This window comes from Pezoporus wallicus, unplaced genomic scaffold, assembly GCF_028554395.1.
Source record: "Pezoporus wallicus isolate ANWC-B61680 ecotype Strahan unplaced genomic scaffold, APGP_CSIRO_Pwel_v1 scaffold_2617, whole genome shotgun sequence".
Taxonomy (NCBI): Eukaryota; Metazoa; Chordata; class Aves; order Psittaciformes; family Psittacidae; genus Pezoporus; species Pezoporus wallicus.
The window spans coordinates 1514709-1531595 of NW_026637592.1; the positions used below are offsets into that span (position 1 = coordinate 1514709).

General features: G+C 34.5%; 1 protein-coding gene across 4 annotated transcripts in view; it reads left to right on the forward strand.

Moving 5' to 3' along the window:
• Window positions 1–16887, forward strand: part of USH2A (usherin) — a 372328-nt gene that overhangs the window by 186652 nt on the left and 168789 nt on the right. For all 4 annotated transcript variants that reach the window (XR_008971850.1, XM_057406464.1, XM_057406465.1 and 1 more), the window contains exons 35-37: window positions 3131–3278; window positions 8112–8263; window positions 12064–12226. Coding sequence is in view for 3 of the 4 variants with exons in the window: in XM_057406464.1 (XP_057262447.1) it covers window positions 3131–3278; window positions 8112–8263; window positions 12064–12226 (463 nt within the window). In the remaining variant the exon portion in view is untranslated. The remainder of the gene's footprint in view (window positions 1–3130; window positions 3279–8111; window positions 8264–12063; window positions 12227–16887) is intronic.

The window sequence follows — 16887 nt, forward strand, 5'->3', positions numbered from 1 at the left end:
TACTGAATACACTTTGAGGAATCTTTGATGTTTATATTTTTATTTCCTATTTGATTGGTGGTTTTGATTTGTTTTTTAATATTTTCATTGCATCAGTGGTAACCTGAAGGTAAGAAAAGATAATGTCTTCTGGTGATGGAGATAACCAGATTTACCTGGACAAAATGCAATCATCTGTGATAGGCAGGTTACAAGACCTAAATGTCCTTGCAGCTCTAAAAATGGCAAGTCTAAAAGCGCATGGATGCCCGTTATCTCTGAGGTGTGATAGCTTTCTTAAAACATTTGAATCCATTGTATTTAGAACTTGTCAGACTACTTTGACAAGAATGTCATGTTAGGGATTTACAAGTTACAAAGTTTCAGTGTGTACAAATGTCAACATCAAATGTAGCAAAACCATATCACGCACACACACCTGGAAAAAAATTGAATATTTAGTGTTTCACATATAATTTAATAGGAATTACAATAAAACTTTTAAAGTAAAGACAACAATAGAATACCTTCAGCACTGGGAATTAATGCTTGCTTTCTTTGGTTAGAATAAAACAGTTTTATCAGCTTGAACCTTTTTCTTTCTCTTGTTTCACAGGTAATACTAATTTTGTTTTGTATCCATTCAAAAGCTGGCTTTGGTTTACATGAGAAATTTTAAGTTGAGTCATCAAAAGTTGCTGCTTTGAACACAGGAATTGGGATCCTCATTGGCAGAACTGTCAGCACCTCACAGGCTGCTGGCTTTAGCTTTTGTATGACAGGTTAATATAAGTACACTAAGTTAACAAAATGTCTTTGTATGTTCTTACCACTTTTTACAATTTATTCCTGCCATTTAATATGTAGCAGTTGTACTCATAACTAGTGCAACAACTTTTGCAAGCAAATTGACTGCTTCTTTCTAAAAGTCAACTGAGAAGTCTTAAAGTCATGTTTCCATGGATCAGTGCAAAGGAACTTGTTTTTGCTCTGTTCATGCTCTAAGATGCATGAGTGTGAGCCAGGCCAGTTTGAAAGCAAATGAAAAGCTGCAAGGCTGCCTTTAGTAGCCGGGGTGGCACACCCATTTATATGATTTGGGTGTTACTGTGATTCAGCTGTTAAGCTAGTATCTCCTCATGGCTGTGTTTTGTGTCTAAGCCGGCTCTGGTGCTAACAGGAGGATCGCTGTGTGGTGTCTTGTTATATGGTTTGTATCTGTCTTTTGGCTGTCTTGATGCCTAGGTATTTTTGCAAAATTTGCCTCAAATCTGTTTCTTGGTGAAGTTTAGTATGGCATAGTGGGGCTCTATCTAGGTGTGGGATTTCATGGCTTTAAGCATTACTGGATGTGATAGTCTCAGCAATGCCCAGTCTGTTTGGATACACTGATCTAAAAACCCACTGTTTAAAATGTAGATGAGTTTTCTTTCACTGGTTTTTATTAGAAGAATCAGACGCTTCATTCCCCAGCAAGTTTCAGGGGTACACAAATTGAGTTTCACGAAATTCAAGAAATAAATAAATGGGAAGGCTGCTGTTACTGAGACCTTGAATGAAAAAGGGCTCCACTGCTGAGGAAAGCTCAGTGGAACTTGTTTAACAAGGTAATAAGGAGCATGCAAGGAAGAGGTCTTCCAGAGCTGGTGTTTTCAGTTTCTTCATTAAGCCAATAGAAGTGAAATAATTTGAAGAATAGTTTGCATTTTCTGGAAGGATAATGTTCTTACATATTTTCCTAAACAAAATGCTAACAATTATCTGAGCATTGCCTGACTATTTTAAACACTATCATGTTTAAAGTAAATGCCATTTTCAGATGTTTCCAAAACTGAGGTTGCATTCTTTCATCTTTATTAGATAGCCCAGACTGAACACAATCTGTAGTTGTGTTGGGAGTATAATTTCCAGTGACATTAACACAATCTTGGTATATAAAATAGTCTCTCATTTACAAACAGTTGTTACTTTTACCCATGGGTAAATAATTAGCATACACTTTTGGAGCAGGGTAGGAAAGATGTTGACTGGTCTCTGATTTGAAACACACTGGAAAATGGGCAATTCAAGCTAATCCTTCCAAATAAAATATACTAGCTTAAAAGAAACATTTCTGGAGATCTGGGCAATGTTATATTTTCTTTATGTGCAGGGCACACACTTCAGCACATAAGCAACTCCTAAAAAAGAGATGATTCCATAAGTTTTAATTAGAAGTATGTCTGAATCTGGATCTTTGTTGAGTTCAGGTTTTGATTTATTTTATTTCTAAACAAACAATAAGCTAAGGAATCTTTAAATCCAGTACAGAGTTTCTATATTCTTGTTCAGGTTTGTTTTTTTTTTTTTTAACTTCTGTAAGAACTCCTGTCTCTTTTCACTCATCTTAGTGCAAGTAATTGGAAAACCAGTACATGTAGACACCGTAGCTGTGGAGTCTTATGTGTAAAAATGTAAAACTTTAAAAGCTTGTTGTGAGGCGATATGCACATTTATTTTTTGCACATTGTATTTTTTCTTAATCAAGCAAAATATAAAACTAGTGTAATCCATCTTTCTTGTCTGGTAACTGAAATACAAATGATTTGACTTTATGATTCATAAACATGTAGCAATAACTGTTACATACTGATTTATAATAGTGTTTTTTCATTCTTTTAATTGCACTTGCACATAACTGTGTGCTTTCATGAAGGGCAGAACTGTCTGAATGGCATGTTTTTCTCAATGACTATTCATCAAGATGATTTCAGTGCATTGAGAGTTGGTCAGTATATTCTTTATCTGGAACTTGTGTCAATTTGATCAGTTTTGCACTGTAAATGATACCTTTTGTATTCCTTTTTTTTTTTTTTTTTACTGTTATTACAAAAGCAGTGGAAAACTAGTTGTAATTATGACTCACACTTAAATGCAAACTACTGCAAGTCAGACATTAGTATAATGTTTCAGCTACATTCTACCTAAAATCTAAATATCATATGTAGCGCATCTTGTTGCTTAAAAAGAAGTAAACAAATCCATGCTAAGAAAAGAATCTTCACACACTTAATTTAAATGTGTAAAAATTCTAAAACTTCACAGAAAAGCATTTCTAAAATCACTGGCAATACATTAAAATATGTTTATTTGTTTTGATTCATATTTTAAGGCTTGCACTGCAGGTGGATGTTCAATAAGCGAAGCTAGCACAGCTATAACAGATGAGAGTACACCAGAAGGTGTTCCTGCTCCAAAAGCCCAGTCATACTCATCTGACTCCTTTAACATCTCATGGACTAAGCCTGAGTATCCGAATGGTAAGTGAACTCTTCTAGCCTCAAGTTAAAAAGATGATTAGTAAAGGTAAATTAATATTCTAAATGGCAGCTTATATGTGGTGCTTAATTTTTAATGATCATTTTAGCACATAAAATACCTGAGATAGTATCTTGTCTGCAGCTAAGAAATTGTGGGGTTTCAGCCTATCGCATGGTTTTAGTGGCTCAAAAGTGCTCCCTTTTGATAGTTTGTGTGTATTGCATCTCATTGTTTAACGTTTTCCAGGAGAACTGAGCTGAGGAATAGGCATTCTTGGAGAATATCAGTCTAGGATGTTGAATTCACCTTCCAATAAAATATTAATTTCTTTTACATTAATTGATAAGTAATATTAGATTTGTGTTATACGCAGTTCTTTTGAAGGTGTACATTTCCCTGGCTGTGGAAGCTAAATAATATACTTTCTTTAGTTTAGAAATGATTTCCACTGTGAAATATACGTGTGTATAAACCTTTTGGGAAGATTTTACATTTCTAACACTACTGCACAGTATCATGTGGTGTTGGAATTCACCTTGATTTTATTATCCTGTATGTAACAGTTTAAAGCACAACAGAGGATGTTATATAGACAGAAAATCACTGAGAAAATCACTGAATTTAAAGCAACAGATTTTTTTTTATTAGCTTATCATATTCATATATATAAATTATTTCTTACAGTGGTTTTACGTGAGTTTAATTTTTCCCCTGCAAGTTCTTCCCCACCTTCAACTGTTTGGCGCAGCACATCCTACTTGTAAAACTTCACTACAAGGCACTTTAAATAATCCCCCCAAAATTGCTAATTATAAAAGGTACATATATGTAATATTCTGTAAGGTCTTACGTTGCTTTTAGAAAGAAATAAGAGTATGTTGCCTGTTGTTAAATAATGTAGTGGATAATTTGTGATTCTTTATGTAGGAGTCATGTTGGAAGTTTTTGCCTCCTAGCACTTTAAAAACCCTCTAACCCTGTATCTAAAATTCCATATGTGGCAAAAACTTAGAGGAAGACAAAGAGGAAGAAAAAAGGGGAGGGGTAAAGGATGTGGATGCAGGGAGTGAGAAAGGAAGGCAGAAAGATCATATATGTGGTTTAGTGGCTAAAATCTGAATAATTTTACATGTAATAGTTCATGTCATGAACTGATCCTACTACCCCTTCTTTACTGTGGGGAAAAAATCCAAGTAGTTTAGACAGTGGCTTAACTATTCAAATAAATATATATACATACATTTGTTTATACATGCATTTCAACGACACAGAAGATAAAGACCTATAGTTTGATAACTGAATTTCCACAAGCTCCATTAAAACAACTAAAACTTGGGAATACATGCCTACATTTGCACATTGTTTCTTATTGCTAATACAATATTTACTACGTACAGCTTAGCTCTCCTTTGAAATACAACAAATAGGTTATTAGGAAACAGCTGAGGGTGTTAGTACACCCTCAACGAAAAATAACTGGGCTGCAGTTTTGGCTGAATGTAAGGCTAATTTGTATTATTTTGTGGGAAAAAAAAAATATTTCATTTCATAGAAAAACGTGAAACAATACACTTAATTCTTTGTTAAAAGTTGCTTCAGGAATGTTATTTATGTACCAGGTAGAGAAAAAAGACATTTGGAAGATGATACACTGAATGTATTTGTAATATGCACATTTTCTTTTGTCTTATTTTTAAACCAGCAATAAAATGGTTGGTGGTGCATGGCACAGAGTTATGCCACTTCACAGCAGAGCCCTCTATTTCTGTCACATAAATATCACATATGTGGATAGTGTAATATAAGCGATATTGACCATTTAGTTGAGCGTAAGATATGGAGAGGCTTGTGAAATGATTACTAGATGATCTTTAAGTTCCCTTCCGAACCTAACCATTCTATGATTATGTGAAATGACATGCAGCATCAGATACTCTGTTTTGAGCCTCCACTATTCTAGTGGTCTCAATAAAGAATAATATATTCTTTATAACATACGTATTACAGTCTTACCATATAGTCATAGATAAAATTATGTCTTGATCTGAACTGTATCTTCCAAGGCTATATGGAATTTGTGTGGGAAATATTAGGTATAGTAATTAGTTATTCAGTGAACTAATCCAGTACTTGTTCCTGAAAATGCTTGTGCTTCTGAGAGAAGATTTGTGCTTGTAGTCAGTAAAATCTACATAGATAAAAGTACATTGTCCTAAGATTTGACTTCTAGATTGTACCTGAAGAGTAAAATGGTTGTAGTACTTTAGATTCAAAGCCTCTTTTCATCTTTAATGTTTGGAATATCATTGACAGATTATATGGTCTTACCCAGGGAAGGAAGAGGAGGAAGAAAAAGGGAAGAGTGTGGAGTTTTTTTCAGTTTAAGCTTTATTTGGTTTGTTGGTTTTCTTTAAGTGAAACATAATTGTACTATAGTCAATAGAAATCTTGTCTTAAATGAAACCAAGATTTTATCTAGCTACCTAGACTTAATAATTATGAAGAAACTGCATCTTTTCATGGTGACTATGTTGCTCATAAAGTCTTGTGCTTAACACGAAAATGTGCTATACTTTGCAGTACTTCATGGACGGTAAACTTCAGGCATATCTATAGAGACTTTAAAAAGTAGGTAATATTTGGGCAGACTTTGAACTTTTTCTCAGTATGCTTCGGAAACATAGAGTGGTGAAATAGAGAGGCTATGTTATTTATCCCTGGCCGAAAATAATTATCAGCTAACTCAGAAAAATGGCTTCCCATCTCAAAGTCAAAGTCAAACTATGAGCTCTTTTGTTCTGAAATGTACTTAGTTCTTTCTTTTCATTCTGTAATCTTCTCCATCAGAGAAAAAAAAGCTCACAGTGTTGACCAGCTGCTCCTCAGAGTGTGAATGCTGCAAGGTGCTGTGGCTTTAGGAACACTTTAAAATACTTGTCCAGTTAATGAACACTTAGTTACAGTAGGGATCCCATAGAGGCATGTATGGCACCCATGTTAATATCAGATGATCACATTATGATTCGTGCTGTTACCAGAAATATCAAAGGAATTAATAATGATATGTTGATTCCTGTAAAGGGTTATTGCTACTGAGATAGATACTAAAAGTATTTCAGGGGGGTTTGGTTGGTTGGTTAGTTGGTTGGTTGTTTTTTTTCCTGTAAGACACATCTTTAATGCCAGTGTTCACATTTTTACTATGAGATAAATATGTTTGTTAATATATATATGTATATATTATATATCTATGCACACACACACACACACACACACATATATATGTACCATATATAGATACATGATGTTCTGATGCAAATTATATATGTATAATTTGTTTATTTGATGTAGGGCAAATGTCAACCATTAATACCCTTGCTTTACAAGCAACTAGACACAGAACCCCAAGGGACTTTTGCTTTAGGAAGCCTTTCAAACGTGGTAGGATTGATAATGTGAGATTTACCAGGACTTCCTCCCACACACAGATCTCTGGTATCTGCCTTGAGTTTAGCCTCTCGCTTTTCTAGAATTGAGGAATCTGTGAATCACGTCACCATACGCAGCTCTGCATTGTTTTGTCATATATAACTTTTGAAGTATAACTCTTCAATAGCTCTTCAGCTGAAACAGTTGCGTGTACATTTTTATTTTGGGGAAAATCTTTTCTCAGTTTCAAACAGTATCTTCCTCAGTTTAGTTTCAAACAATTCAGTTTAAAGGGAAGGAAAGGTGAATTGTGCTATATTTTTACAATACAAAGACGTTTTCTATAATGGGAAGATCAGAAGGCATCCTCTGAAATGAATTCACTTCTAATGCACCCTATAGCTTAGTATATCTTGGCCTTAAGATTTACATATAGCTTTTAAAAATGGAGAATATTCAGAAGGGAAAAAGATGGAGGAATAGCCCTGGAAAAAAAAAAAAAAAAGATACCCTTTTGCAATCTCAACTTCCAAAATCTAAGCCAATCTATAAAATTTAGTCTTTAGTTTATTCAGTTCTAAACACTGTGTATATACAGTCTGTACAGGATTCATGCTATCCTGTCATGCACCTTTGGAAGAACAGATTTAGGTTTTCTCATAAGTGAGATAAGCAATCATCTGCAATTTTTGAGTTAGTCTTAGCCCATTGCACCAGGACCATTCTCTCGTCTATCTAAAAGTCTTGCTAATATTTGTTTTGATTTTGAAAATGTATTTTCTTTCTTTAGTTTGAATATGTAAGTAATCGTTTACTTCAGGACTTTTTCTACAGCATACTTAGAAGGAAACAGCAATCAATATTTTTTTTATATGTGGTTTTGTTTAGAAAAGTGGGTAAAAATGTTTTGAAACAGGACCCTTCCACCCATCAGTTCCTGATCTATTGTAGTTATAGCACTGGTCTAAGTTGTCCTTCTATGCTTCAATTATAATGTAGATCACAATCCTTTTTTCTAAGTCCAAAGTTGTTAAGATGTTAGATGGTTTTGTTTGTTTCTCTGCTTCTTGTGTAGACAAGCAGAATAGGCTGTGAAACACAATTGTCTCAGTTTTCCTGATTCCAAGGTGATGTTAGCTGCTATTCAGAAACAAATTTGTTAAGGGATGGTCTTTGAAACAGTGCAGTTGTTTTCAAAAGGTGCAATCCACTTGCAGGGTTTTCGACAGTAAAAGATGGGAGGATGTGTTTCTTTAAAGTGTTGTATACACGGTGTTGCTAAACACTTGCTTCACTATAAACTGTTTGTACTGCTACTACTACCACTCTAATGTCTGTAGAGTTACTTTTCTTCTAAGCTCTGTAGCTGTTTAGATATTGAGTGCTATCACATTGTTTTATAGGTATTATTACTAGCTATGGATTGTATATGGATGGTGTTCTGATGCAAAATTCGTCACAGCTAAGTTGTTATGCTCATGGACTTGCTCCTTGGAGTCTGCATTCCTTCAGAGTCCAGGCATGTACTGCAAAAGGTTGTGCTTTGGGTCCATTGGTGAGTACCTTAATTTGCATTCTGGGAGCATAGTAAATGTCAGATGACAGTAAATATCGGAGTAAATGGTTATGATTCACTCTGGTCAGTACTAACCCGTCTGGCAAAATGTGACATTTTAAAAAAAACAACCACCCTGCTTAAGAGCTGCTAAGGATTTGATAGGTCATTGTTGGGCACCATTCCAAAGCAGAACAGGGAAAGAAAGGCAAAATTTGAGACTGAAACACACATTGTTGACATTAAAAAGAGTTAATATGTTTGAAAGGTGCAGATGTGCTTTAGCCAGATTTATAAGGACATATCTAAAGAAAGAGTTACTATTCCAGTAATGGGCAAATTTCTAGCTGCCTGACTGAAAGGATGGAAGTTAATTTGAGAATTGCAGAAGCCAGGAGTGGCAACAGGAGCAAGGAAAATATAGTTATTCATAAATACCTAATGAATGCAAGTATGTGATCAGAATATTGTACTGACATATTTTAACAGTCTTGTACAAAAACCTATTTTGTTCAGGATTTGAGAAAAAAGAAGTATTATATTTGACATGTGAAAAACAAGCCTTCTGAGGCCTTTCTATTTTTTTTTAAGGTTTTTAGACACCTAGCTGAACTGATAAATCCATTATGATTTCATAGTACTGTAGCTGATGAATAGCTGGAATAATACCTACTATGCATGATTTTGTTTTCCAGCATAACTGATCTATATTTTTTTCTTTAATTCAGCTTTATGTGTGTGCTTTTCATTTTTCTAACAAGAAAAGGAAAAAAAAGGGAAAAAGCAGGTTATGGAGGTTTTTTTCATGTTGTTCTGTTTATTTTTTTTGTCATAATTTGTAATATCACTATATTGTGCTCTGGAAAGAACTTCCAGGTTTTATTTTTATGATATAATTTCTTAGTCACCTTTTCAGTATTCTTTCCAAGATTGCTTTCTCTCAAATGCTGGTAACATCATCTATCTGTAGAAGAAGGCTAGACTTTATAGCCATTAAACATTTTATAGTTTGCTTTACTTTGAAAGATATTTACTCTTAAAAGCTTGAATGGCTTTTTTGCCAGTTTTTCTTGTACATTTTATACAACTTCACATGTACCCCCAAACCAAACCTTGTTTTAAGGTATTCAATGTGCAATAACCTAATCTATTTTATTGGTAGCGATGTTTAAGACAAGTAGTTACCAGATTTGCATACAGATGAAATACGTATGTTTTCAGTACTTCTGTCTTATCAAATAGACATCAAAAGGACAGAACAGAACATCAGTAGTTAAGGTTTTAAAAAGTATTTTTAGTAGACTTTTTATATATCTCCACTGAAGTGAAGACTTGTAACTTGACTTTTCAAACGGTTCAAAGTAGGGGTCACTTGTATCTGATACTCATCTGCATCCCATGATTAGTAGGCAAAATGTTTTCCAACGCTAGTGATCCATTTCTAATGACAGGAATTGAAGTACAACATCTTTATTTAGGATCACTTAAGTGTTGCATCTTCATTAGATTTCTTGAAAGATTTTTGTATCAAGTACAAAATAAATCCAATACCTAAAAAAAAAAAAAAAAAAAAAAAGAAAACCCACATGTTTTGTCTTTAAATAGTCAAGGAAACATCTTCCAGCAGTAAACTGATATGCTTCCAGCTATTTTTGTTGCTGATCCTGTGCTTAATGTGCCCTAATTGATGAATGAGTGCTATGTGACTATCCTAAATATGGGATTGCTCCATCTTATGTTTCTGAAGGTAGCTCTGAAGATCTTAAATCAGTTATGAGATCATTAGCAGCTAGTGTGTTTCAGTATTAGATAGTTCGTGTTTAGTTTATTTTTGTCAGTGAACGATTCAAGTGAGATGCAGGTTCGTAACATGTAAATCAAGAAATGCTAATTTTTAATCTCTTTCTAGTAAAGCCAAGATAATGTTTTTGTGTCTGTTGTAATTGGTGGTTTTTTTTGCTTTTAAAAACGGAAATATAAACATGTATTATGAAGAAATAGTGTAACCTCTAATAAATTGTTTCGAGGAATTCAGGAGATCTGAAAATCTGCTGGTTTTGAAATGTGTTAGCTCTTGAAAATAACCTTGTAAATAAATGTAAACGGGCAACACTGAATGTTTGTCACCTCAACCCACTGCTAATAAACCTAAGTTTCAGGTCTTTAGCTTATGTGCACACTAGTACTCGTTTTTTTCAGTTCAGATGGTTGACTGTGTTTTCCCAGTATTATTAGTATTCCTGTTGTGTTATTGTGTTATTTATATGATAGCAGAGTATTTTTTAAGTTATTAATAAACACATCTGACACATCTGACAATATCACAGAATTGTGTATAAAGTAATGCTTAGAAAAAGAAATATGAAACAGGTTTTCTGTGCCTTGTGTTCATATCCAGAATGTGCATTTTAACACAAAGGAGTATTGTTAAAATACACTGCAGAGATGTATCTGTGGAGTATAATGCATTTAATTCTATTAATATTTCTTGTACTAAAAAGAATAGCAGGTCATAAAGGGCTAGACACACAATACAGCTGTTGCAGCTGTTTAGGATGTAGTACATATTGCTATAAGTTCATACTGTTTTAGGAATATTTTAATTCTTTTCAGTACAAAAATTGCTTAGAATTCATTTCTCATGTTTCTGTTGTGGTGAGATCAGAGTACCTGCATTTAGAAGCACAACTAACTTCACAGGAAATTATTTAACTTAGAAAGCACGCTTTAGTGCAGTTCTTCCATAAGAATGTTTTTGACTGAAATATCCGAAGAATCAGTGTAGCACTGATCCAAACTGGTAAGAAGCAGTTGTTTATTTTAAGCATGTACACTACTCTGTTGACTTTACTGCAGCTGCTCAGCTTTCTCAAATATAATAGTATGTGAATATAGAAGCACATGTAGAGATAGTGATGTGCTTCAGCAATATAGCCTGGCACTTGTTAACAATAAGCTTTCAAAAGTGTACATGCTAAAAATTAAAACATTTACGTTTCAAGGACAGAGCAAGTATGTTTGGTTGTTTTGATGGCAGGTGTGGCACATGAAAAATAACATTTATTATCATTCCCATGAGCTTGTATTTGTGAGGCACTTAGAACGGTGTGAAACCATCTTCTACCTTAGAAAATACCAGATAAATCATGTATGAAAAACAAACTTGTTGCCATAAATAAAGGTTTAGCAAATTATTTTGTTCCATAGCAGTATTCACTACAAGTCATGAAATTTCAGTGCTAAATTTCTATAATATTGAATGAGTATTTATATTAAAAAGTTATAATATTTTATTTTCTCTTAAAGGCCTACTTTTTATTGGAAATTGAATCTGTTAAGTCAAATTAAAAGATAATTCAGGGAGCAACAAATACTCTCCAAAGAATATTTTTTTCTCTATCAAATATCTGTAATAATTTGCTACAGCATTTTAATGCATTTTCCTTACAGTTGTCTTTTAAAATATAGAAACTAAAAAAAATCTGTGGTTTTCTATTTCTGCTTCCTCCGCTAGTGCTAAGCTTATTCACCCACATGAGGTGCAATGGTGTTTTTAAGAAACTAATTATTCTTTCCCAGTTTCTTGTTCCCTGTTCCTTACAGGGGTCTCTGTATAAAGTATGTTAGCTGCTGGACAGCTTCAAGCAAATGCAGATGAAATGAAAGTAAAATGCTTCAAAATTAAGACATTTACAGTGTTTTTTCCTGAGAAATAACTTTTCTTTTTATCTCGCATTTCTCATTCCTTCTCTCTTTATAAACCATGGCAATAAACCTTGATCTTATGGTTGAACTTACAGGTAGAAGCTTGGACCATGGAAGCTTCCCCGCAGGGAACAATTGATGTGTTTGCTACTGTTAATGGATCCAAAGAAGTTCAATTAAAATGGCTTTCCCCAAATAATCCTAATGGAAAATTGGCTTACACAGTCCTTGTCACTGGTCTCTTCTATGATGATCAAGGTAATATTTTTTTTCCTTTGTAATAAGTGTAATCATTTCATTGATATTCCATTTAATTTTTTCCTTAATTCCTTCAGCACTATGTATTTCCTGCTTGTTTTGTCGCTCCATTGATTATTTTAGAATTATCAATTTTATTCTTTAAGAACAGCTGCTTTGATTTATGGTGCTTTACATTTGTACAAGCACATAAATTGCCAAATAAAGATAAGCCTCCTGCATTCATTTGCTCTCTAGATATACACATAGAGCCTTATCTCACAACCTTAACTCAGATAAGGAAGCTAGACTCACCAAATTTCAGGTTGTTTGCATATATAAGTGGGAGGCATTCATGAGAGTTGTTCATAATATAGTTGATCATGGGTATATTTGAAATTCATGTAAGCAGTCATAAAGAAGCAAGGCTTACAAACAGCCAGGTACATAAAAAATTATTCAGTGAAATTAGACACTTATTTCTAAAAAGAAGAAAGGATATGTGACTCTATTTCTGTATAAGAGACTCAACATCCAAATCAAAAGTTATCTGTTGAATCTTACTGTATTGTGGGCTGCTGTTTCATTTCCGCTAGTTGTTCTGTGGGTTGGACTTTTTGTTTCTTTCTTGTGTGTTGTAAACCTGAACATAGCAATGTGGTCTTGGTGCAAATGTTGCCGAATCAGAGCAGGTAGAGTTAGACAGGGGTGTTAGCCGTGTGTAAAGGGCTATATAACTCACTAAAGAATGTAAAGAGACATGTTTTCCAAATGTGTTACACAAAGCGTGTATTTTTCAATTGCAAGTAAAATGCTGTCCTCTAGTTATTATAAAGATGTAAAAGACTTGGGCAGTGAGTAAAAATGAATGTTCACAAAAATGCATGTGTTTAATATGTCAGTTTGAGCTATTAAGCATGCTCTAAGCTATAATAAATAATAAAATATTGTACACAAATAATATTCATGAATTATACCTAACAATATTGTCATTAATTTTTAGTGCACTTTAAATAGCATGGTTGACATCAGGCAACTCTACAAATGTTTTCATATAAATATAATACAAAATTTGTTTGAAAATAATGTTTGGCTGACATTTAATCCTTCTATGTACTGTATACAAATTTAATCAGTCTTGTATATGCAGACACATAATTGAATCAATGATGGCTTCATAACTTGCTTCTTTTTTCGGCTCAGAATGACAAAGGTTTGTTGTTGCCAGTATTGGTGCTAAAGAGAACATACACACTGTAATTGCTGTCCTCTACAAGGCAGTATATAAATTAATTTGTTTCTGTGCTGTTTGGAGAAACGCAACCGTTGAAGAATGTAATGTGTGGTAGGCAGTCTGGGCTGACCCCTCACAAAGGCTCTTGTGTTCCCTTTTTTATGCAATGAAGGCTTTGATGTATTCTGCTGTGAAGCACTTGTGTAAGATTAGGAGGAGAAGGAGTGATGATCAATTTGAAAAAGAGGAGCAACATTTTGGCTGGACCCCTGACAGCACAGCCATTTCCGCCAAGGCAGCAGGGTGAATAATGCAAAAGCCATATTCCCCTTGTGTTTAATCTTACATTGTTTTTGCAGAGAAAATTTCTGCTTCCTTTCTAAGTCGTGTCATCCTTGGTTGTCATCCCGTCTCTCAAACCATCAAAACGGTATTAAATGTTGCAAAGCTGTGCAGCTAGAGAACTTTCAAAAGTCAGAACCATTTACAGAGCAGCCCTTGTAGAAAATATATTCTGTTCTCGGCAGAATTTTCCTTCAGTTCTTTCCACTGAGAAGTTTACTGATTTCTCCCAGTGGAATCTACTGGAATTTATCGGTTCATGGTTGGCAGTCACAGATTAAGGTAAATGTCGATTCGTAATGACCCTCTACATGTTAGTATTGCAGTAAAGCTGGGCTTTTATGTCAAAGATATCGGAGAGGGAGCTATTACACATGACAGGGGTGATCAAGGGACTCCAGACCAAGGCAAGCATTATTAAATATTGACTAGTTCTGTGATTTATGTAGAGCTGGAGGAAAAAAGTGACTTTTTAACCATTATATATTCTTCAGCAACGAAAACCATCCATTTATCTCCTGCTGGTAATAAAGAACAGAGTGCCTGCATATTTTAGTAGAGGGAAAACCTGGCCTTATTAATGAGATGGACTCTTTCATGATAACATTTTGGTTTGCTAATTGCCAAAAGCAAAACAGGCAAATTGGAAGCAATTAAAAGAGTTGACTTAAAGTGTCTGCTATGTTAGTTCAAGTCAGGAGAGAGGGGTGGTGGTGAAAGAATTGTTGGGGAATGGAACCCAAAAAATTTCATTATGTTTGTTCACTGTAGCTGAAACTTTGCAATGCTAAATAAGTAAAGAGTGTTTCACCCCAGAAGTAGAACTCTAGCACTTGACATTTATGCTGGCTGTTTTGGGGGTTATGCAGGAAGAAAATTAAGCATTAATTCATCAAACTTATATAAGACATCATCTGTTCAGTATATTTACACAAAGCTTATTGAATTGTCTGATGGCTAATTGGTATTTTCTTGGCATAATGAACAACTGTATTACATCCTTTGCTGCAACGTCTGTTAAAGAGGCAGGGATTAAAATATAAAAATTGGAGGTGGAATTCACCTAAAAGGGCTGTATACAGACATTAAAATAGTTACACCCATCTCTTGAACTGGTGGCCCCCTCAGCAGTAGGTTAAGCTGTCAGTTTGGGAAGCTCAGGAAGCAGATTTTGGATCTTGGATCTGAAATGTCATGTAAGTAAGTTTTGAAGATTGTTGCCAAACAAGAGTTTGCTGCAGTAACCACAATGATGCTTTGCAATTTCTGTGTATACAGCTCTCAATTGAAAAATCTTCATTTACATTCACTATTATTAATAAAACCTCAAGATTGTGGTAGGAATATGAATCTTTAATAGGTGAACATATAATTTCCCTAGCAGTGCAGTCACCTTCTCTTTTGAAGACGTTTAACTCTGTTCTGTTGCAAAGCACTTCAAATATTATTAGATGTCACAATAACGTCGTTATGAAGGAAGGTGAGATAGGGGAGATTTTGCTTGACTGTCTGTCTGGCCCAGTCATTCCAGCTATGACCTGTGTTTATTTGGAAGTAGGGATGCTAAATTGCATGATGCCAAAAACTGCTTTAAAAAAATCCCATCAAAGTATTATGAAAGAAAAATATCACAGATTTTGGCAGTACTTATATAAAAATTTAGTATTTATTTACTTAGTTGGATAACTCTTTCTAACCAAAGTAGAATTAGAGGGAAATGAAGCTAAAGGAACCTGAATAAATGCCTAAGCATGTCAGGGCATATCGCAGAGGTAGCAATAGTTTGACAATATGAGGGTTATTGTGTTTGATCAAAGCATTGCATTCATTTTCTCTCTTTTTCAACTGTAGCTTATCTGCATTGGAGCTGGAAGGTCTACATTCAAACCTAGCATATCTCCTTGGCTTTTTTTTTCCCCTCTTTCCTTTTAAGTGAGAGATGTTACACCTCTGATGGATGGACTCATGAGATAGCACTTTAAAAAGTGTGTGAAATCTTTCTGTATAAGTAGAACCCCTGGACAGGGCAAAGGCTACCACTATGAAAAAGTGGGGATTTTGTACTGCATGTTGTAATTCTATATTTTTACACTGCCGTCCCTAATGTATATTATGAAACTCTGCTTGATGTGTTGTTATCTTATCAGTTTCCTGCTATAGCATATATTATGTTGAGATAGCAGGTTGATGACATGGAAAGTGTTTAAATAACATATAACTTAACACTTTCTCTGTCATGAACTTGTTAGTCACTTCAGGAACACCAGCCAATCTCATGCTTCAATATTCTATAGAGGTCCACAGGCTTGGCTTCTTTTTCACTCTGTTCCAAATCTTTCAAATTTCACATATGTGAAATATATCTCTGTCTGACTCTTCATATTTTATATACACTGTTTTTTTTTACCAAATGCCATTCATTGTATTTGTTTAAGATACCATATAACTGTCCATCCAGCTGTTTTTTAGACAAATGCATACCTCATAGGAATTAAAAATGAATAGTCTTGGAGCTTACCTCCTAGGAATTAAAAATAAATAGTCTTGGAGCTTATTTATTATTTCCTTATTATAGTGATCTGTATTTCATTCTAGACTCTTTTCTAATGAGGCCTGATCATCTTAAATAATTTTCAAAAGAAGTAAAGTTGGTATTTTAGGGTTTCTTGGGGGGTAGGGAATATTTATCATCTTACAGTAAAAACAGCAATACATCAGTAAAGACTACATTGTAATACATAAAAGCAAGAGAGAGTGTTCAAATTGTCCAGAATTCTTCAAATTCCTGACTTTTGAATCCAAGATAAATGTTACATAATGCATGGGAGACTTCAACCTACCAGATGTTTGCTGGAAGTACAACATGGCAGAGAGGAAACAGTCCAGGAAGTTCTTGCAAGGTGTGGAAGATAGCTTCCTAACCCGGGTGGTGAGTGAGCCAACTAGGGGAGATGCCTGGTTAGATGTGCTGTTCACAAATAGAGAAAGACTGGTGGGTGATGTGTTGTGGTGTGATGTGGAGGCTGTCTTGGGCAAAGTGATCATGAAATGGTTGAATTTGCAATCTTTGGAGAAGTCAGGAGAAAGGTCAGCAAAACCTTAGGCT